Genomic DNA, 23,275 nt, shown 5'->3' with positions numbered 1-23,275 from the left:
AGTGATGGCTCTGGATCGGCAGATAACAAGAACAAATATCTTGGATTTCACTCTATCGACTTCAAGCAACTGCAACCGTTTGCAGTTTTTCATCTCGATCGGCTTTGTCTGCGTCACAGTGAAGTACTAGAGCAAACACTCCTCAGTTTTAAAGCCTGCCATCACATCACTACTACTGCTTTAGAGCTTGACCGAAAGAGTTCTTGATGAGCCCTCGGTCCACATAGGGTAAGGTGGCAAGAAACGTACTTAAGTGGGGAAAGTGTTATATTTTTTTTTTATCATCTAATATTATCAAATCTATGAGCTAGTTTTAAAATATTATGCTAAGTTTCAAAAATGAGTTACTATTGATATTGAATATTGAAAATAGTCCTATTATTGTACTCGTCACAAGTCCTTGGACCAAAATGTAGCCATCTGCAATAAAGATTCATCAACCCAAATCCTATAGTAACAGTTAAATATAAGGGGTAGAATCGGGTGTATAAATCAAAAATGTGGTCATAAATAGCTGATTCACAGTAATTTTTGCGCTACAAGACTTTTTTAAAACTCTTTCCAGATGCCCCAGGTTTACGGGAAACGGGTTGCCATTGAGGCGGTCATTTGATTGGGCAATTTCGACAACCACATGGATTTGCGCAAGAAAGTACAAGAAGTACGCAATTGAACAGCAGCAAATCCGATTACGATTGAAACTATTTGAGCGCAACGAAAATCCAAATATTTATTTTAACAGGCACCTTATCTTCGGCTCTGCTGGGTCATATTCACGCTTCCTTTCGCGTTGAGTAGACTTTAACTTCACATATAAATTAATCGGGGTTAACGCTAAATGGCTGATAGAGAACATGCACTGCTAAATTGCTGATATGCACCTCAAACAGGTCTCATTGTCGGCTCTGTAGGTGCTCGTCACAGTCGTAACAGTGCCGTGTGCTATCTATAGACACTCAGCAACCAGGTCCCGGGTTCGCTGTCCTCTGAAGAGGCCATCTTCATTGGCTTTAGACGTAAAGTCAAAGCACCGTACTACGTAATCCTTCTGGCCTGGCGTCAGCTCTTGCTGCGAGGTGCTTGGCTCGGACATGTTAGTAGGGACGCAAATAGCTGACTAGATGCACGAGATGTTAAGGAGCACTTACGTAGGCTCCTTGTTCTCTTTTGACGACAACTCGAGAAATTTCGCTAATTAAAATGGCATACTAAAATAATCTGGTCTAACGTTCAATGACGAGTACAAGACTATCAAAAATGTCATTTGATATTTGGTTACAATTAGCCCCTGGATATAATACATGTTCACCACCAAACTTTGGGCCCTCATAAAAAATTGTTCTACAGAAGGTCGAATGCTTAAGTGATGTTCGAAATGTGTTTACTATAAACGATGAGACATTGGTCTGGTAAGAGAAAAAATAAACTATCTGTAACTTCCTTACGTAGGTTTTAACCTTTCTCATTTAACCCTTTAGCTATCGAGCCTTTGCTACGGGTCCAATAAGACCTCTACCAGAAATTAATACAAATCGTCATATGTTTCGCTCATAATTTGCAAACATTTGCTAAGAAATGATGCGGTAGAGGTCCATATGGACCCCTACCATATTACGTCAACTTTTGCAAATCATTTGACTCTATTGTACCCAATTGCGGCATAGAAATTTTATGGTAGAGGTATCCGGAGGGCAAATCCGTCCAGTAGCTAAAGGGTTAATGAGGGTACTTTTAATTTGTGGCCTGGGTATTAGTCGGAAAATTTCGTTATCTGTCACATCAAGAACGATAAGCGCTAGAACGGTGGAGAAGGTCTTCGTTCGCTGACATGTAACAATTATGCTTATCGTAGTGGATGGGTGGTTCAATACCAAAAATAATATTTTGGGTATTTAAAAATACATATTCTGGGTGATCACTTCTGCTTTTCTACTGTATAGTATCACGCTGGTTTTAGTGAATCAGAGGACACAAAACGTGACATTTTTTTGCCATCATTGCGTTCGAATGGCTCGCTTAATAGTAGTATCCTTTTGTTTCATGAAAGAAGTAAGTTTTGCTTAAGATGGGACTATTTTACATTTTGATTTTGATTTCTGGAAGAGTCAAACCGGCGCCAAGGAAATTGCACGCCAGTTATGAAGTCGCATGGCAGTGGCTGTTTTAGAGCTTTCTAAGCATAATTCAGTACGGCAGTCTTTGTCTCAAACAAGAAGCGGAGACAGAGGTACTGAAGAAAGCAGCACCTAAGACAGGGTACAGGATTAGCTGCAAATATCCAAACATTTTTGAATTGGAGTGGTGTGTGATAACCAAGATCGGTGCGTTTTATCTGGCGCAATGCGCGATTCCATACATATTGTATACTAAATTTTAGAACACATCAAATGTGGTCTAAAAGTTAGTATACACTATGTATGGTATCGCGCCAGGTAAGTAAAGATCTATGTAAAGAAAGTACTTTCGCATAGGTGAAGGTCACGTTGCAAGCTCTCGATACTATTGTTTTCTCGTGTCATGCTCCGGGTCGACCGTGGCCCACAAAAGGACTGACTGTTCAAGTCGATAAGAGCCCAGATTTAGGATGTTCCAAGACGGTGTCTGTAGTGGTCAAAGTCTGACCTTAACAGCAACTAGAGATATTTACGCAGCCTCCCACTGTCTCGCGAGTCCGTGGCTATGCAGCACCAACGCCGTGACCGCCTCACAAAAGACGGTAGTAGTTGTTCGTGGTTGGTCGTCGTTGATGGTGTGAGTGCTGATAGTGGGAGGCATTGTAAGATAAGATACGGTAGCAAAGAGAGCGATATTGTCTGTGTATGCGGTGATGCCTGTCTATCGCTGGTTGATTTGTTTGTAGGGTGTTTGTGAAACGTTTGGCGAGTTTTTCGTTTTTGGGTGTGGCCCCGTGGTCTAGTGGTATGCTTAATGCTTCGGGTTGCGATGAGGGTTTCTAGCTACAGAAAGTACTAATTGTGTAGTGTATGACGCTGTATCGCCCGTTTTCTTTGCGAGCACAAGGCAAAATTGGCGTAAAATTCAGCTAAATCTCGTTTTATCAATTTCTGGTGCGATGATCATTTTAGCTGTGAGTTTTAATTGTTGATCTAACTCATTGGCGAGCTTTCAGTCGTTGTATTCTAGCGTAAAGCATCCCCATGACGCGCAATCAAGCGTTCCATTTGCTTCAGCGTGATATTCTAACTTATCAAGACAAGTCGGTCAGAAGAGGCTTGTTAGCTATGTTGTGAGATCAAATTTGAGTGTGTGTGGGGGGGGAATTGATTTGTGTATGCTCGCTCGCTTTAAAGTGAGCTAGATAATCCGATTGGAAGAAGCTTTACTCCTAGGCGTGCATACAAGGGTAAACTTTGCTACTGATACTATCTCGCAAAAAAGTGTGCTGCTCAAGCCTGAGGCAGTCTCCGTGATTGTCCATTGTAAAAAACCTGCGATTAACGCAGCAATCGATACGTTGAGTAAATGCCAACATCGTGGCGCAAGTGGCGCCGCAACAATAAAATGAAGACCTTCATTCTAAGGCTAACTCCACTCCTGGTTGCTATCCCGATAGCTATCGGTCATTCGTGATTGGCTGTTGCTATTGACTGAATGTTTAGCAATAGCGACTCCTCGCCGACTCCACTCGTCAGATTGCTTGTTCACCTACGGAAAGCACAATGGAGAGCAGCGACGAAGAAGTTTACCTACTCCTTGATAACGACGACGACTTTCTTGCCGCTGCCTGTGTGCTGGTAAGTGCTGAGCAAGGGCTGTGTTCAGTACAGTCTTCACAGCGGCAAGGCTCGCAAAAAGGAAGACCCAAGACCAGCGCCCGTAACATCGCCTCTGGACACGCTGCACTCATGCGCGACTACTTTGGCGAAAACCCCGTGTACGATGAGAAGAAGTTTCGACGGCGGCATTGTGTCTCTTTAGCCGTGTTTTACAGGCTCTGCACGGCTCTATCATCTCACGATCGATTTTTCCAGCAGCACCCCGATGCTGTCGGCCAAATGGGAGCTTCGGTGGAGCAAAAGGTTGCCGCTTCGCTTCACATGTTGTCAGAAGGAAATTCGGCAGATGCCCAGGACGCATACTACCGTATCAGCGAGTCACTTATGTCACCATGCTTCAAGAAGTTTTGCAAAGCAGTCGTCGAGGTTTTCGGTGGTGAGCTTCTTCGACCACCATCGTATGAAGATACAAGAACTATCCTAGAATTCAACGCCAACAGAGGCCTACCTGGTCTATTCGGCTCGCTAGACTGCTTTCATTGGCAGTGGTCGGCATGTCCAAACGCCTGGAAGGGCTACTACCAGGGGAAAAACAAGAAGCCCACCGTTGTTTTGGCGACAGCAGACAGGTGGATTTGGCACAGTTTCTTCGGAATGCCAGGTTCGGCAAATGATATTAATGTTTTAGATCGTTCGCCTTGCATTGCAAACATCCTGAGTGGAGCTATCTCGCAAGGGCAGTACCAATTGCAGTCAGTCACTCGTACACGACCATACTACTTTGTTGACGGCATTTACCCTCCATGGCATATATTGATAGCCGCGTACTCCAGTCCATCCAACCCGCCGGAACGCTGCTTTGCAGAAGTACAGGAATCAGTGCGTAAGGAAATTGAATGTGCTTTCGGAATGCTGCGAAAGCGGTTTGGAATTTTGGATCGGCCGTGTCGTTTGTGGAAACCGAATGAAATGGAAGATGTAATGCTTTGCTGTTTAATTCTACATAGCATGCGCATTTTTCACAAAGGTAAAGCAATTGTCAGCACGAGTATCTCACGGCCAGTTGAAATGGTACGTTCATTTGGAGATAATCACGAAGAGCCTCCAACAGAATCTGAGGATATAAGGCAATATGCAGCTCGGTTAAGCCGAATTACAAACGAGGCCAATAATGCAGAGCTTCATAATGCGCTTGTTGAGCACTACTGGAACTTTCACGGGTCCAGATCGACCCTAGGTCAACACTGAGTCTGCTGCCACGTCACCACCAGAATTATGATCACGGTTTTCTGCTTCAACTTCAGCCTCGTCAGTTTGGCCAACTGCGCAACCACCATCGACAAGTTGTGCAGACGCCAACATTTGAGCAGTCTCAAGACTGCGTACTTGTTCAGCAAGCTGTAGCATTTTTTCCTTCCGTACCAAATCCATGAATTGCGTTGCTTCTTGTGATCTAGAAGAGGTCTCAAAAAGGCGAATAGCTAGCTCTTCATCACGCAGCTCATTTTTACGCGTCATCTCTGCCAGCACTCTCTCGTGCTTCTCCGTGATACGACTGAGTAGCTGGCGTAGGAGCGATGACGTCGATTCTAAAGCTGAATCCTGAACTCGTGCTTTCTTGGCTTGATCCCGTCCTTGTGGACGCTCACTAGTCTCTTTCTCTGGCTCCGCCACAGCGTCACGGCTACGCTTTTGACGAGCAGGTAAGCCAAACGCAGCAAACTTGCGGCAGCTTTTCAAGATCATCCAGCACGACAAATACTCGAACCTACTTCCATGAGTTTCCTGGAACAATGCGACAGCATCATTGACAACATCGTCATAAGTCTTCCCCGACTTATTGCGAGCTTTCACGCGAGAAACACACCCAGCAAACTTGGCCGTGTCATGAGAAATTAAGCTCCAGCGATTTTTGATGGCCTGCAAGGTCCGAGAGTCGCCGCCGAAAGCTGTTGCTGTACGCTGGCACACATTCTCCCAGAAAGCAGTAGCCTTTTGATCAGTCCCCTGGATGGAGTTTTCAGCGGTAGCCTTGTTCGCACGAGCCAGAGCCTCGTCCTCCTGATCGCACCACCTCTTGCCTCTCCCCATGATGCTGTGCGATCTTTCTGTTGTGCCAGTTTCTATTTTTGCACCACAGTTGCTAGTCGGGCCTCGAGTAGCAACAAAGTCGAGTTGCTATTCTATTATAGCAATAGCAACCCCGACTGGAGATAGCAGATTGTAATATTTTCTCTATTTAGCAATAGAAGCTCAAATAGCAACTTGAGTGGAGATAGCCTAAGCCCTGAGTCGTTAAAAATGGTGTCAACGGCCGGGTTCGAACCGGCGACCTTCTGCGTGTAAAGCAGACGTGATAACCACTACACTACGCCGACTACAACAATATCGACTTTTCACATGCATAATTAACTGAGATCCCATTAAAATGTTGGCGTAGGATTTTTGGATTAGGACCCAAACACGAATTCCAATTTAATGACTGTCTTATGGGGTCGGCTTTAAATCAGACCAGGTCGCAACAGAAAAGTTGATTTTTCGACTGCCTTTACGCACGCAATCTTCTCACCTTTCACTGCAACCAGTTGTTCTCGACTAAATAAGTAAGTATTCCAGCGTGTCCACACTTCGAAGGTCATACCTGTTCTGAGAACAGCTCGAACAGTTTCTATGATGCTTTTAATGAATTTACAGTTTTTGCTTTGCAGGGGCGGCTTAATTGAAGCCAACCCTGGAATAAAGACGTAAATGATCAACTACCCAATATCTGCGTTGACACGATTCATAAACCGATTCCCAATCGCCCATAATTGCAGATAAATAGCTAATTTTATTTAGGTAAGGATAGCAACTTTCATTCATTCTCAGCTCGACCTGAGAGCAGCCAAATGATACGTACGCATAAGTTCCATCCATAAGACATCCGGATGCTTAATATTTAAGCAAACCAAGTATAAATCTGATAACGTTTAACAATTAATTGAAAAGGATGATCACACGATTTGGATCACTTGTCGCACGCCTAGGAAGCGAACCAAACCACTCTAATTGCAATGGATCGTATACATCGAAAGGGACAGTAGGCGAAAGCTAACTCTGAACTATCATCTAATAACTGGACGCACTAAAAACAAAATCTCGACTATTAGGTATTCGAGAATTCAGCTCAATCAACTTAGTACACTAACTCCGCTTTTTGAGCTGTACAAGCACTGCGAAAAGCGTTCTGTGGGCATTGGAAAGATGACTACATGGGCTGTGCTTTGCAACCTTGCGGATGAGCTAAAGTGGCAATAATCCAGAGCACGAAATAATAATCAAAAAGCCAAATTTGTCTTGAGTAGATCTGAACGTGGTAGGACCATAGATGAATGGTGTCAAGACTGCCATTCCGAAAGCGCCTCGCCTCCGATAAGTACGATTAATTGCTGGACGGTGCTTGTGCAGAAGAGCCAAGGGCTTTTTGCTATATGCATTGCGACACGAATCGATGGATTACTGGAATCATTAGTCACGGCACCCGCAAGATCCAGCCAGGATTCTCACCGCACGCCACAACGGCTGTGTAAGACAGTAATCGTCTTAAAACACGCTTCTGCGAAATTAATCTGATGTATTTGGTTCTGCGATCGATTATCTTCTCCTCTGGGTGCAGTGTTGTGTGCCTATAATGAACGCTAGTTGGCGCAAAGTATTGCCAAGTTTTGGTCGTTTCGATGCGAATTTCAGGTGGGCGAAATGTGTTGTAAGCAACGGCTGGGAAAAAGCACAGAACCGACATTTCCAGATTACGTTTATTGCTTGCCTCCTTGATTATTCGGATATTCTACCGATCATATAAACCTATTGGACCTATTTAGGTTTATGATTGGTAAGTCTTCAGTGCTAGCTCCGAAATGGTACGTATACGGAACTGATCAGGAGATTGGAACAGAATTCTTGGGGTTGTACCTCCAGACCCTCGTAGAAGAGAAAACATGTTCTGGAGAGCGCACCGGGCGTCAGCTCGCTGGTGGGCTCAGCACTGGGCCCACCTCCGCAGTACCGCGCGACCTTGCGTTGCGGGCACCCCGCGCGGGCTTACTGCAGCTACGCAACCTCGCACTCCCGATATTAAGCGCGGTGCCCTTCCTCAAATCAAGATAATTTATCCTGATCCGTATTCTGGATACGTACCATTTGGGAATCTACCGTCTTCATAGCGTAACGTTATGTGGCTTAAACGGCTATTAATTATATACTCGATTATATTTAGCATGTGAAAAGCATGGTTCAGATTAAACTATAAGGTTATTTTAAAACCAATACAAGTAGGGGCTAGAAAAACTTCCTTGGTGTTGTCGCGCGCTATCAAAGCGAAAGAACCCAATCACTTTCCGCGACACCTGAGTGTCGAGAGCCAGCAAAGTGACCTTCATGGACCCGAAGACATCTACTTCACGGAGATCTTTACTTACCGTATGTAGATGTGGTCTGAAAGTTAGTATACACTATGTATGGTATCGCGCTTAGCCCCAAATAAAACACATCGATTTCGGTTCTCGTAGGTTGCAAATAATAGATTTACATGTTAGCGTACGTGACCCTAACTATTACACGGCGCATGAAATATCTCGGATTCGACGGGCGCTTATATTTCAAATTAGAGAGTTTGCACAAGAATAGCGGCTGCAATTTGCCGGAAAGTATTACATAATAGTATCGATAGAATTTACGAAAGTGGTCAATCTCTCTTGGACTGGCGCGCTACGCCTCTAAAAGCTAGCCTTATTTATTCAACTCTACAGTGATGAGAAGAAAGTTTTCACGTGAAGCCCGATCAGGCCACGTGGCAACAGTAGCACGTGCGCTAAGATTCCTTTGAGAGCAAAGCCCCCTCACCCTTCTGGCCTTCGTCTTGCTCTCGATACTAGAGGTCTTGAGCAAGACCGTCTAATCGAGAAACGTAGGTTGACCAGACGGAATTCTAGCCTAACCCCATCCACGAATTAATTATCTTAAACACGTAGGTCGGTTGGAGCCCACCACTTGAACAGCATCTTTTGGTTCGCACCAGCTGGTTGTTACATGTTAAATCAGCCATCTTTTAGATAATTTAATGAGGAATTAAAGTAATCGGTAGAGTTGTCACTGTGCCAAGAGCTATATATATATGTTCTTGAGCAAGAGCTTGGTCTCGCTCTAACTGCAGTTGTAGCATATGCATCTCGCGCTCCAGCTCTAGTCAATCCTGATGCTGGGCTCTAAGTTGATGTGGAAGTTGCTGACGCCAAAGATGCATATCTTTACATGCGCCCTTGTCCTGCCTTTCAATTTCCTTCTGGGGATGCACTCCTGCGCTCCCGTCCAGAGGTATTTGCATAAGCTGAACCTGTCTCGGATATTTCTAAAGCATCACCGGTATCCGATGAGCTTGAGCTGGGGTCGTTCTCGCCTCCTAACGCTCGCCAAGCAAGTGCCTCCTCTACAATTCCGGATGCACATCTCGGAGCACATGCTTTATTTTTACTGGCGCAGTCCTTTTGTCGTCCTTATAGGCGTCATCCAGAAGGACGTACTGGCCCACCAAGCCGGGGAGCGATTCGTCATGGCTCTGTTCGTTTACGGCATCGGGAAATTCCTCGATTCAGCTGCCTACTGCAGAGCGAAGCTCTCCTTCCTTCCGCTTCACCTTCACAGCCAAACGCGGCCACGGACCTTCTTCAAGAATAGATGAATTAAGTGCCGACGAGACTAACTGAGCCACAGCTACCCAAACCGTAGCTAACTCCCCATACTTGGCTGCGAACGTTTTGGCTTTTAAAGAATCATCTCCCTCATCAGCTCTTTATGAAACACAATTCCTACGTACTTGACAACGTGGCTCTCACTTGCAATTTGTGACTACCGGCCAGATCAACGAAGTGCAGAGCACGACTACGTGCTAAAAATACTTATTTTTTAGATGTCACGCTGTAATCGGATACGATATCGAGTCAGACACCGAGGAAACTAAGTGGCTGTGCTAAAGTAGAAAAAGAAACTCATCTGTTGGACAACCGTGTGTGCCTAAAATTTGATCCGACACAGTTTTGGTGAATACATCATCTCTTGGGTCGATACTGGACACCATCATGGTGGTGCTGATACTGATATCAAGCACTTTGCGAAAGCAGTCGGATTAAAATCATTCTAGGCTGACATTGATGACGGCAATTCGTCTTGGTGTGCGCTGAAACTCATCTCAAAAGTGGTTGCGAAAGGTCTAATAAACCACGTTTCAAACCCCTGTTTTGCACTTTACTCGACTCATTCCACAACGCAGGTGAAGTATTATTTGTGGATGCAAGGTGTATGTAAAATCTTCATACGACACGATGGCGGAGCGGTCTAAGGCGCTGGTTTTAGGCACCAGTCTTCGGGCGTGGGTTCGAATCCCACTCGTGTCATTCTTTGTCTCGCGTGCACAAAACAATTTGACCCACATTTTGAACAGCCACTCTAATCTGAAGCTTAGTCTGTATAACCCAGGCGTACCACCGGGGTACATATTTTATGGCAACAAAAATTATATGTGAGTGGCTCTAAAACAAACGCGTTCTTTAAAAATCATAGGGTTTATACGCCGCTCTAACCGCACACGAGTGCACGCGATGATAGATCGCTCAAAGTGGGGCATGACTCCGAACCCATGCAAATCTACAAAAAGCTGCGTGTCTGGCACCTAATGCCTCTACAGCCATCGAAACACCTGCGTTTTGCTGAAGGCCGTTTATAAGCTCATACCTTTCTGTACCAGAAAAGTATGTGGCTAATGTGATTTTGACTAGAGTTGGCCTAGAGTTTATTCTCAATGATTTGTTTACCAACTCGGTGAGACACGCCGATCCTTGATTGTTTTCTTTAATTGGATGCGTCGAAGTTGTATGAATGTTTTTAGCAAATGCTGTATAACTTCTATAAAATATTGCAGAATAGCGGTCTCTTTTTTTTTTACCTAACGTTTGTTTTACCTTACTTTCCGTTTGACCGCTATTCGCTCAACGGTAATGACGGCTGTCAGTTGATTTGTGCTGGTGCGCTGTCGTATGTTTAACACTGAAATGACTGGTGGCCGCCGTGCTTAGCTAGTCAATCCGCTCTATTGAGCGATGGCACCGGATATTCAAGAAAAATGACAATGTCCTGCCTAAAATGCAGCATGCACGTCTGCACGTTGACCAGCGTCTGCAGCTGCGTTTGTAGAGGATTACATGAAGCTAAACCCGAGTTTCTACCGAGAGGAACTGCCAGAAGCTGTCAAGGTAGAGGTAAAGCGCTGGTAAAAACGTTTTACCCAGCAATATACCGCTTTCTACGCTTTGATCAGAGAATAAGCAAAACAGAACACCAAAAGGCTCGTGAGTGATTCCCGAGCTAGATAAAGGCGTTCAATCAGAAGTTAAAACCGTTTCACGGTGGTTATAAGCTCATACCTTTATGCATATAACGCCAGAGAAGCATACGCTAGTCGTGTGCTGAACTTTTTGCGCCGTATTGGTTGATATATGGGGAGCCAGACCCATTATTAGCGTTTTTGCACCCTATTGGTTGATATATAGGGAGCCAGACCCATTATTATGTGTTTGAGTGGTCGCCGGATCCTAAAATTAGGTCAGTTGAATTTTCGCTTTACCTAAGACCCAATTGTCTTATTCCGAGCTTCCTCAACACCATAGTGTAGGCAAATAACGGAATAAATACCTGGCCCGTTAGATGATCCGCACGAAAATTTTCAGCTTTTCACTTACGTCCGAAGCAGCCGGCCAATTTTTTACACTTTCTTTACAGAAAAACTTAAGATGGTCGATAGGGGTCAATTCGTCTGAAATTGTCTCATCTATACTAGTGCCGGCAGCTCAGGTGGCTAGCCCATGTGGACATATTGAGGGCCCATACGGGAGCACGGTTGTTGTAGGTTCGATTCGCATCGAATGCGACTGCGTTAGCTCTCCAATCTCTTTAAATTGGCTGTCGAAAAATGACTGGCTAGTGCTCAGCTGGAATGAACCGAAGCAGGAAGCGCCAAATTCTAGGCTCTCGATCGTAAATGTATTTTCTTCTGAAGCTGGAATGACGGGGTTTTATCTTCATTTGAAAAACCTCGAAAACCAGAGAGCCAGTTTGGTAAGTTCAAACTTGTCAGGCTCGTTCTGGGTCCCTGCTCCCGGTAATGAAGCGCAGTGGCTTCGTTGTAAGGTCGCGAAATGTGGCTGAAACGAGCATGTTCGGACATTTCAAACGTGTTCCCGACTCTCAGTAAGGTCTCAAATGACCATTTTTAGAGGTTTTACGGGTTCGCGATAAATTGGAGAAACTTTGGCTCGCTTCATCTTCTTTCCAGCTGAGGGCTAGTGAGAGTGTTCTAATTTTATACAACGCCCTCTTAGAGCGCGAAGTAATCGAAGGGCGCTCTAATTAATGGGGGTGTTTTATTCGATATTATACGTTATCGACTATCGGAACTATTGGAAAAGCCTCCTTAACTACCACTTCTTTTCAGAGCTTCTCCCACGACTCGATCGTCCACTGATTTGTAGCTAGACGCACTTTGTTCTCTGCTTTATGCTTATTCAGGACCTCACCATCCGTGTTCTCAGTGTCCGTTTCGTTCGTGTTGTTCTTGGCTTCGTCTGGTACCACGCAAACGCACTCATGAAACCAGTACTCTCCGTCACAGATACACTCGTCCCAGCAAATGCAGTCCTTACAGCACTAGCATGTCTCCCACCACCCACGCTTGCTAGGCCATACTGCGGCCGCATTCTTCACCGAGTCTTCAGTAGTTTCCGTCTCTGCGTCCGTCTCCGCGCTGATGTCTGCCAGCCACTTTCCCGTAAATTTTTTTTAAGGGTCCCATGACCCCAACGTCTAGTGGCTGGTTGACCGCGGTGCTGTAGGGTGGCAACTGGCAAATCAGAGCCAACGTTGTCTCAGCTTCAGCATCAACTTCCTTCATGGATACGTTTGTTTTGAAGCAATCGAGGTTAAGGATTGATGCCGCATCAATCTTGAAACTAGGGCAGCTCCTGTACGTAGAATGAACACCCTGGGGCATCCAGCCAGCCGCTCTCATGTACAGTATACACATGACCGGCCGGATATGTTGGTAGCTCCTCGTTTTTGATTTATCCACCTGGCAGCCATCGAACAAACGCATTGGAAGGTTCTTTCCTTTAACACTAAGTTAATCAGTCGACCAGGCCAGATTTCAGAGGTGATAATTATGTCAAATACTCACTCAGAACTCGTGAGGGTTTAAAACCAGGTAAATACTAGAGTTCAGCATATGTTATATGAAGTAACAAAGCTAAGAATAATGGTAGAATCGCACAGACTGAAAAAATGGGCTTAAAGACGACTACCTCGACGAAATTGCTCCGGGAAAACGCTAAATGGTCATGTATTTTCATGCTGTTCTAGATCAGCAATGTTTTGGATTTGTGGTGTTTCATTTATTTTAAATCGAACTGCTCAGTGCAGCTCTCAGTCTGAAGGATTGAGAGCCTCTTGAAGCAAAGTAAATGGGTCAAGATAACACTCGACGGCTTGGCCATGTTGAAGACATAAGAACATGACCTGGTCGTCACATTGCACTGAATCACATCATCCTCTTGGTACATTTTATGTGTACCCTGAGTAGTCCACGGACCATATTTTCTTCTCCAACAGCAATAGCGCTAGCGCTTTAGCAGAGTACACTGCGGGTACATTCTTAGGTGTCCAAGCAGAGGCGGAGAGCGTGAAGTCCCTGTGCAGCACCGGCTCCAAGATGCCGTAGGACGACCGCACCTGCCTGCTCATGGGCTGCTGCCAAGCGCTGACACCTCCCTATCATTCAATGGCTGCCCGCAACCGCAGCGAAGGATGCACCGCCAAGGATATGTACTATGTGACCAGCAGCGGACTCCTCCCGAATTTTCGATGGCACCGTTCGGAGGGCTTCACATACCAAGCGACCTAGCTTTTGCTGTGGTGTCCTGACCTCTAATGCGGCTATTCCGTCCTCTTCACCAACACAATCAATCGTTAGTACGATCATTTACATCATAGCAAGCTACGATACCTTCTCCGCGAACTTGCTTCTCAATGCTATCAGCTGGGTGTTGCATTGGAAGTTGGCTCACCCTGGACACGATCATATTGTAGGTTGAGCACAGCGAAGGATGCACCGCCAAGGCCATGTACTATGTGACCAGCAGCGGACTCGTCCCGAATTTTCGATGGCACCGTTCGGAGGGCTTCACATACCAAGCGACCTAGCTTTTGCTGTGGTGTCCTGACCTCTAATGCGGCTATTCCGTCCTCTTCACCAACACAATCAATCGTTAGTACGATCATATACATCATAGCAAGCTACGATACCTTCTCCGCGAACTTGCTTCTCAATGCTATCAGCTGGGTGTTGCATTGGAAGTTGGCTCACCCTGGACACGATCATATTGTAGGTTGAGCACAGCGAAGGATGCACCGCCAAGGCCATGTACTATGTGACCAGCAGCGGACTCCTCCCGAATTTTCGATGGCACCGTTCGGAGGGCTTCACATACCAAGCGACCTAGCTTTTGCTGTGGTGTCCTGACCTCTAATGCGGCTATTCCGTCCTCTTCACCAACACAATCAATCGTTAGTACGATCATTTACATCATAGCAAGCTACGATACCTTCTCCGCGAACTTGCTTCTCAAAGCTATCAGAGCTGGGTGTAGCATTGGAAGTTGGCTCACCCTGGACACGACATATTGTAGGTTGAGCACACACACGTATGTTAGTCTGATCTACAGAGCTCGGACAACGCAGACGGTCACGCATTTACCAGCAAAGGGGGTACCCCGGGACATACCGAGCTGCTCGCAGAATCCAGGTCTTTCCCTCCCTCCCTGGAGACCGTGATAGTGCTCGCTCTTGAGGTCTGGTACCTCCAATATGTCACTAAACGAATACAAAAATGGTGCTGACAAAGCAGTGGGTACATGCAAAGCAAGCTATACGAATCCGCTACCGAACTAAAGTAGTTACCATTATTTTGGCATATTAAGAAGCTCTTTGGATAACTTCAGCTATAATACAGTAGCTATCCGGTTGATCGGTTGATCGAAACCACTACACCGGGAAAAGCCCACAAACCAGCACTAAAATCGTACATATAGTCACCACTTTCCAAACACGTAAGGCATCTGACTGTTGTGACCAGCCTTAAAGCAAGACACGTCTATTCTGATGCTGTGTTGCTAGTGTAAGTGGGTTAGCGCTTATAGTGTTCTATAATTGGAGACATGCAGCATAAACGCCAGCATGTTCTGTGTGACGACGTCAGTTTTGCGGTGTTGCTTTTCAATACTGAAGTGACCCCACAAGAACAGCAGTGTGCGATTATTAAACGCGATATAATATTACTAGCAGCGAGACGTTATCAAACGCGACACAAATTAACTAACAGCAGCAGCCGCAACAGCTGTATATGTATTATACTTCGGAGAAATACTCGGTACATGCAGTGCTGGGGTACAGATATTACGATGTTCTTCCGCATATGTTAAGCAGCAATTGAGGAAACATTCGAAAGAAAGCTGCTGATTGCGAAATCGCCACATTGTGTGCTGTAGATGTCGAAAAAGCATGACCAGTAGGGCTTGGATACCATGTTTCAGATGTCGTTTCTCGGAATCAGTGTCCTCTTTCAGCATGTAAACACCTGCAGTTTGCTTAGAAAAACGTCAATTTTAGTAGTGTAAAATGCTTCATGTTAGCCGTGCAGCGCTGAGTATTAGACTGATCACCCACCTCCGAGTCTCCCTCAATTTCCACCTGACCGACTGATTAAAACAGTTTTAAAATGTTATTTCGATTTAGTAAGATAATATATAACCGAAATTTCTGATTAATACCTGGGGCTCTAATTAATAGTATCTTCATTAAATGAGAAATATTACACTTAGCTAAGGAGATAACATATAGCTTTTTTCCCTACCAGACCAATGACCTTACCGTTTAAATCTAGCACCTTTCGAACATCACTTCAGGGTTCGACCGTCATGACCTTCTCGAAGATTTTTTTATGAGGGGCCAAAGTTTGGTGGTCATTGCATCCTACCAATGCAATAGCAGCTGATGCAGTAGTATAAGGATTGATTGGTGGCTCTATTGAAGAAAGAATCATTACGATGACATTGCCTGCCAGGCTGGGTCGCTTTAGGTGGCTTAGAAAACTAAAATACTACCTAAATTCCGGCGAGGTTACTCTCAGTTACTGTGAGGGTACGCGATGAGAGTTATATTCGGAAAATTTCGCTTTTTAAAAATCAACCGTCAGTACGAGCTGCTGTAACAGCAGCCAACTGCCCGGAGTGTTTTTGCGTGCCCTTGACTTTGGCCGATCCTTTCCGATCTGTCAATGGTGGGGGGGGGGGTCAAAGTTGCGCTTGACATGAAAACGTTGCAGCAATAAACAATAATCAGCCAATCAGAGCGATTTGTCGCTATGCCGTTATGTTATGTTTTCTAGCCACACAACTCGAGTCAATTCGAACTAACGCCATAAAAACATAACAAATTTGCAAGGTTTTTCAACCGTGATGACAAGGGAAACCATGCTGAAGTGAGCGCTTAATGCCGCCCATCGACACCATCTCAGCGCAACGTAGGTTTAGTTATTCGTAGGCGCGAGGCGCTAGCTCACGCTTGCATAGGACATAGTCGACTGCGGCGCAGTCGCGCCCCTATCTAACTAGAACATCATAGAACAAGCACGACCCCAACAAGGGCGTCGCTCTCTCTGCGTTTCTGTGGCCTGGTTGCTCGTGACGTTAGCGCTCCGGCTACCGACGAACACGGGGGCGCGGACTTTGTGATGCAGGGGTGTGTGGCGGTCGTCTTGGCGCCGCAGCTTGGGCTGCAGATTTCGACCCACAGAGGCCCTCAATACTAAAGCTACTGGATAAGAAAATGGGGGGGGGTCAAAGTAACAGGCAAAACCAGACAATCAGAGAAGCAGCCTTTTTAATGTCTTTATGTCAAGATCCTTTTTAAGTTTTACTCTGAAACCCCTAATGCCCAAATCTTGAAAGGCGGCATGTTGAAATACACCGCTGTTTTAATCGACGTTTTAAATCGCGCCCGGCGGATCCGTATTTGCCCAGAACTTCTCGGCAAGTTGCCAATGCGTTTCAGTCATTTAAGTTTCATTTCTATGCGTACGGTGGCTTTTGTGCTGTAAGCTCATGAATATCACGCTGAGAGCATCGACAAATTTGAAAAACAAGACAAAAGTATTATTGTGATGCAAACCGCTGACAAAGTCTCATTAATGCGCTTAGTCTCTTCTCATCACCAGCGAGACACTGTCTCAACCATCGTGGTTGCTCCTTTTTGAAGTATTATATCATCAGACCTGTACACAAATAATAGGAAACAAACAGTTTTAATCATTATATTAAAGTTAACTAATGGAAAAGATGATTTACCCCTTCGTCTGTTATCACATTTTTCAAATGCATTCCATTGGAAACGAAATGACTGCTAACTATTTAGCCTCAAAATTGCGTTACCCACACCATCACAAAGCTAAGCGTCTGTACTTTATGATTGTGCCTTCATTTACTCAAAAAAAAACTTAGGTAGAACATAAATAATGATCGCATTTGAAAAAATCTTGGATCTGGCTGGGCCTATCCAAACACAAAAGATTTTAGTCATTTTATGAACTAGAAACCAAGGAGAAGCGGATAGATGTTTTCCGATCGCTAAACGGGCACTAGAACCACTTGAAAAGGGTGACTGAAGATTGGGTTTCACAACTATTCGAAGCTTGGTTCTCGGCCTACACTTCTTTTCCGCTTATCTAGGCCAGTCCAGTTCTGTAACCACTTCCTTATTGTTATTCACCGGCACTCCTGTGTGGTCTGCTTCCTAGAAGGCTCATACAGTGAGCTACCCGCGTGCTGTGCCATCACTCACCCTCCGTCGGACGAGATTTCCGTTTTGGCTATCTGTTCCCGATTAGATACGAAAAGATGAGGGCTTTTTTCAAAGGCCCAAGCAAAAAGCTTAAAAAAAGACTAAGCAAAATTTTACTTTCGAATGGACTCGTAGCATTTAATGCTACTAAACCCTTTTGCGGCGCCGCGCCCTGTCACTTAAAGGTTTTACTTGTTTAGGCACCTGAAAGCTCACGATTTTTCTCCTTATCGTCTATCCAGTCGCGAAGGGTCGTGCGAGTAATATTTAGCTTCTCTGATGCGGCTTTGTAGCTTTCTAACGCGTTCGCAGTCTTGATTGCGTCGCGCTTGGTAATATTGGTATAAGAACGCTAAGGCACCAGCTCCGAAGTGAGATTAATCTAAAACTTCTTGAAGAAAACACCTGATGCAATTTATTGTTTCATTGAGTTAAGATATAAATTTTGCTCAAATAGTCATTTTTAAGCTACAAGTATTCTTGCCGGATATTTATCGTGTGATGAATCTCATCGTCGTTTTTTGTAGGATCCTAGGCGTGAGCTTGGCTAACTGATACTATCTCGCAAAGAAGCATGTTGTTCAAGCCTGAGGCAGTCTCCGTGATTGTCCATTGTAAAAACCAGCGATTAATGCAGCAATCGATACGCTGAGTAAATGCCAACATCGTGGCGCAAGTGGCGCCGCAACAATAAAATGAAGACCTTCGTTCTAAGCCCTGAGTCGTTAAAAATGGTGTCAACGGCCGGGTTCGAACCGGCGACCTTCTGCGTGTAAAGCAGACGTGATAACCACTACACTACGCCGACTACAACAATATCGACTTTTCACATGCATAATTAACTGAGATCCCATTAAAATGTTGGCGTAGGATTTTTGGATTAGGACCCAAACACGAATTCCAATTTAATGACTGTCTTATGGGGTCGGCTTTAAATCAGACCAGGTCGCAACAGAAAAGTTGATTTTTCGACTGCCTTTACGCACGCAATCTTCTCACCTTTCACTGCAACCAGTTGTTGCTCGACTAAATAAGTAAGTATTCCAGCGTGTCCACACTTCGAAGGTCATACCTGTTCTGAGAACAGCTCGAACAGTTTCTATGATGCTTTTAATGAATTTACAGTTTTCGCTTTGCAGGGGCGGCTTAATTGAAGCCAACCCTGGAAAGAAGACGTAAATGATCAACTACCCAATATCTGCGTTGACACGATTCATAATCCGATTCATAATTGCAGATAAAAAGCTAATTTTATTTAGGTAAGGATAGCAACTTTCATTCATTCTCAGCTCGACCTGAGAGCAGCCAAATGATACGTACGCATAAGTTCCATCCATAAGACATCCGGATGCTTAATATTTAAGCAAACCAAGTATAAATCTGATAACGTTTAACAATTAAATGAAAAGGATGATCACACGATTTGGATCACTTGTCGCACGCCTAGGAAGCGAACCAAACCACTCTAATTGCAATGGATCGTATACATCGAAAGGGACAGTAGGCGAAAGCTAACTCTGAACTATCATTTAGTAACGTGAAGCACTAAAAGCTAAATAAGACAATTAGATTTGGTTCTAAGTCCAGTTTAATCGACTTAGCACACTGACTGCGCATCGTGAAAAGTGCTCGGTGGACATTGGAATAAAAAACTTCGTGTAGCCTCGGCAGTAGAAGTCATTTGGTATTTCAGCAACGAGCCGTAGATACTTGCCCGCGTATGATGTGTAAGAGCGCACCAGAAGCGGTGGACTACATCCTTCTCTGGCAAATTGTTCATAAAGGTACGAGTAAATTACGCCGTTCAGGGAAACGCAGGGCTGAAGAGGCACCAGGTGCCCTACAGGCAGCTTTTTGTAGATTCGCATGGGCTCGGAGTCATGCCCAACTTTGAGCGATCTATCATCGCGTGCACTCGTGTGTGGTTAGAGTGGCGTATAAACCCCATGATTTCTAAAGAACGCGTTTGTTTTAGAGTCACTTACAAAAAAATTTTTGCTATAAAACCTATACCCCGGTGGTACGCCTGGGCTATACAGGCTAAGCTTCAGATTAGAGTGGCTGTTCAAAATGTGGGTCAAATTGTTTTGTGCACACGAGACAAAGAATGACACGAGTGGGATTCGAACCCACGCCCGAAGACTGGTGCCTAAAACCAGCGCCTTAGACCGCTCGGCCATCGTGTCGTATGAAGATTTTACATACACCTTGCATTCACAAATAACACTTCACCTGCGTTGTGGAATGAGTCGAGTAAAGTGCAAAACAGGGGTTTGAAACGTGGTTTATTAGACCTTTCGCAACCACTTTTGAGATGAGTTTCAGCGCACACCAAGACGAATTGCCGTCATTAATGTCAGACTAGAATGATTCTAATCCGACTGCTTTCGCAAAGTGCTTGATTTCAGTCTTAGCACCACCATGATGGTGTCCAGTATCGACTATGAGTGTCGAGAGTAGTGTCTAGGAGGCAACAGATCTTCTGCTGATTGACTACCTGAAAGCTTTAGCGCCTGCTCCTTCTTCTTCATGTGTACTTATTCTAACGTACTCGCCCAATTAAAATCCCCCGCTTTCAAGTAAACTCTCACATTACTAGATATAAGTTAAAAAGGACCAGTACAAAGTCCTTGATTATCTTTTTCAGATAAATCGAAATATCGAAAATGTGAGTTGATGATCTGCTACTTCAAAGACCGGACTACACTAAGGCGCGTATGTTTGGTAGTTTCTAAGTGCATGTATTCACCGATCGTGGCAGCGATCAACAAAGGAATCGCTTTAAGATTCTAAAGGCCGCTGTATTCTTGCACCGGAAATAATGGAGGCATCATGTTTGCCTGCGCGAAGCTGAATGTGGTTTAAGCTAATTGGCCAGTTTCCTCGCTCAAATTGTTTTTGAATATTGTATTTGACGGTACTACGGTTTTCAAAGTTTTTGCGGAAACAACTAAAACGTGGTTGCGAAAAGTCTCTATGACGGCAAACCTAGACTATTTTCAAGACAATCTTTATGGTCACAGCCAACGAGTACCAATTTGAACATCCCCCCTACTACCCTGACCCAAGTGATATCTACTTACTCGCCATGGAGGAACAGGCAGACTGCTATGTAATTTGAAATGTATATTGGTTGCTCTTTAAATAATTTAACTGCTTCCCTACGTTTTAATTTTACTAATGGGCTGAAATTATGACGCACAACAATACGCTCATCTGACCATAAAGATTGCTGAACCAAGATATAACAGTCGCACTAGTCGTCGTGGTGTTACTCCTTTACAATTTTTGGTTGACGAATGCTATCCAGTCTTTCTATAAAAAGTGAAAAGAATTGTCATCCAGAAAATGGTCGTGGGGTGGGGCACGGATGCGCCCATCATGCTAATCCAGCAAATAATGTTACAGAAGCACAATACGAAGGATTCGTGTAGGTGAAGGTCCAACAGCTATGAAAGCTTTGGTAGCTGGCATCTTGACGGCGGGTCGGGTAAGATTTAAATTTTGTGATTATGTACACTATTTTTATCAGACAAACCGCAACAAACTCGTCTATGTCAGCAGCGTTGGGCAAACTTCCTCGCTACGACGTGCAACACAGGCGCGTGTGGCATTAGTGGTAAGTCAAATTCAAAATCATTTGACGGAGAATGGAAATGAAAACGAGTTTGGTCTTACGTTTGAGCATATTGGGCAACGAGCCAGGCTCGCCACTCCGATGGAGTATCACTCGTTGTCTTGTCATGTGCAACCTTTACGCAGCTGCGCCATATTGACGACCAGCAACGACAGATCGATGCATCAACTAGGCAGAGAGCGAGCACGAGTGTAGTACCGTTTAAACAGAGGGTCGCTTCATATCGAGAGCGATCGGGTGCGAGGCTGCGTAGCAGCAGCAAGCCCGCGCGGTATTTGCGGAGGTGGGCCCAGCCTCGAGCTCAACAGCGAGCGGACCCGTTGCGCTCTCCAGAACATGTTTTCTCTTCTACGGGGGTCTGGAGGTACAACCCCAAGAATTCTGTTCCAATCTCCTGATCAGTTCCGTATACGTACCATTTCGGAGCTAGCACTGAAGACTTACCAATCATAAACCTAAACAGGTCCAATAGGTTTATATGATCGGTAGAATATCCGAATAATCAAGGAGGCAAGCAATAAACGTAATCTGGCAATGTCGGTTCTGTGCTTTTCCCAGCCGTTGCTTACAACACATTTCGCCCACCTGAAATTCGCATCGAAACGACCAAAACTTGGCAATACTTTGCGCCAACTAGCGTTCATTATAGGCACGCAACACTGCACCCAGAGGAGAAGATAATCGATCGCAGAACCAAATACATCAGACCAATTTCGCAGAAGCGCGTTTCAAGACGATTACTGTCTTACACAGCCGTTGTGGCGTGCGGTGAGAATCCTGGCTGGATCTTGCGGGTGCCGTGACTAATGAGTCCAGCAATCCATCGATTCGTGTCACAATGCATATACCAAAAAGCCCTTGGCTCTTCTGCACAAGCACCGTCCAGCAATTAATCGTACTTATCGGAGGCGAGGCGCTTTCGGAATGGCAGTCTTGACACCATTCATCTATGGTCCTACCACGTTCAGATCTACTCAAGACAAATTTGGCTTTTTGATTATTATTTCGTGCTCTGGATTATTGCCACTTTAGCTCATCCGCAAGGTTGCAAAGCACAGCCCATGTAGTCATCTTTCCAATGTCCACAGAACGCTTTTCGCAGTGCTTGTACAGCTCAAAAAGCGGAGTTAGTGTACTAAGTTGATTGAGCTGAATTCTCGAATACCTAATAGTCGAGATTTTGTTTTTAGTGCGTCCAGTTACTAAATGATAGTTCAGAGTTAGCTTTCGCCTACTGTCCCTTTTGATGTATACGATCCATTGCAATTAGAGTGGTTTGGTTCGCTTCCTAGGCGTGCGACAAGTGATCCAAATCGTGTGATCATCCTTTTCATTTAATTGTTAAACGCTATCAGATTTATACTTGGTTTGCTTAAATATTAAGCATCCGGATGTCTTATGGATGGAACTTATGCGTACGTATCATTTGGCTGCTCTCAGGTCGAGCTGAGAATGAATGAAAGTTGTCATCCTTACCTAAATAAAAATAGCTTTTTATCTGCAATTATGAATCGGATTATGAATCGTGTCAACGCAGATATTGGGTAGTTGATCATTTACGTCTTCTTTCCAGGGTTGGCTTCAATTAAGCCGCCCCTGCAAAGCGAAAACTGTAAATTCATTAAAAGCATCATAGAAACTGTTCGAGCTGTTCTCAGAACAGGTATGACCTTCGAAGTGTGGACACGCTGGAATACTTACTTATTTAGTCGAGCAACAACTGGTTGCAGTGAAAGGTGAGAAGATTGCGTGCGTAAAGGCAGTCGAAAAATCAACTTTTCTGTTGCGACCTGGTCTGATTTAAAGCCGACCCCATAAGACAGTCATTAAATTGGAATTCGTGTTTGGGTCCTAATCCAAAAATCCTACGCCAACATTTTAATGGGATCTCAGTTAATTATGCATGTGAAAAGTCGATATTGTTGTA

General features: G+C 44.7%; 1 protein-coding gene and 2 non-coding genes across 3 annotated transcripts; all 3 read right to left on the bottom strand.

Annotated features, from left to right (window-relative positions):
* Positions 1 to 4,730: 4,730 nt before the first annotated feature.
* PITG_13361 (uncharacterized protein) lies at positions 4,731 to 5,854 on the bottom strand (the record flags this gene model as incomplete). Its single annotated transcript, XM_002899953.1, has 2 exons — positions 4,731 to 4,736; positions 5,160 to 5,854. 2 exons carry the CDS (start codon positions 5,826 to 5,828, stop codon positions 4,731 to 4,733), a joined length of 675 nt encoding a protein of 224 aa, XP_002899999.1.
* Positions 5,855 to 6,042: 188 nt separating this feature from the next.
* On the bottom strand, positions 6,043 to 6,115 carry PITG_28042. Its single transcript has one exon. It is a non-coding gene; the product is annotated as a tRNA-Val (tRNA).
* A 12,331-nt stretch (positions 6,116 to 18,446) lies between these two features.
* PITG_28040 lies at positions 18,447 to 18,519 on the bottom strand. Its single transcript has one exon. It is a non-coding gene; the product is annotated as a tRNA-Val (tRNA).
* Between the last annotated feature and the right edge of the window lie 4,756 nt (positions 18,520 to 23,275).

Source organism: Phytophthora infestans, genomic scaffold (assembly GCF_000142945.1).
Source record: "Phytophthora infestans T30-4 supercont1.28 genomic scaffold, whole genome shotgun sequence".
In the NCBI taxonomy this organism is placed as follows: Eukaryota; Oomycota; class Peronosporomycetes; order Peronosporales; family Peronosporaceae; genus Phytophthora; species Phytophthora infestans.
The sequence above is the reverse complement of the archived record's forward strand: the minus strand, read 5'-3'. Positions and strand labels throughout refer to the sequence as shown.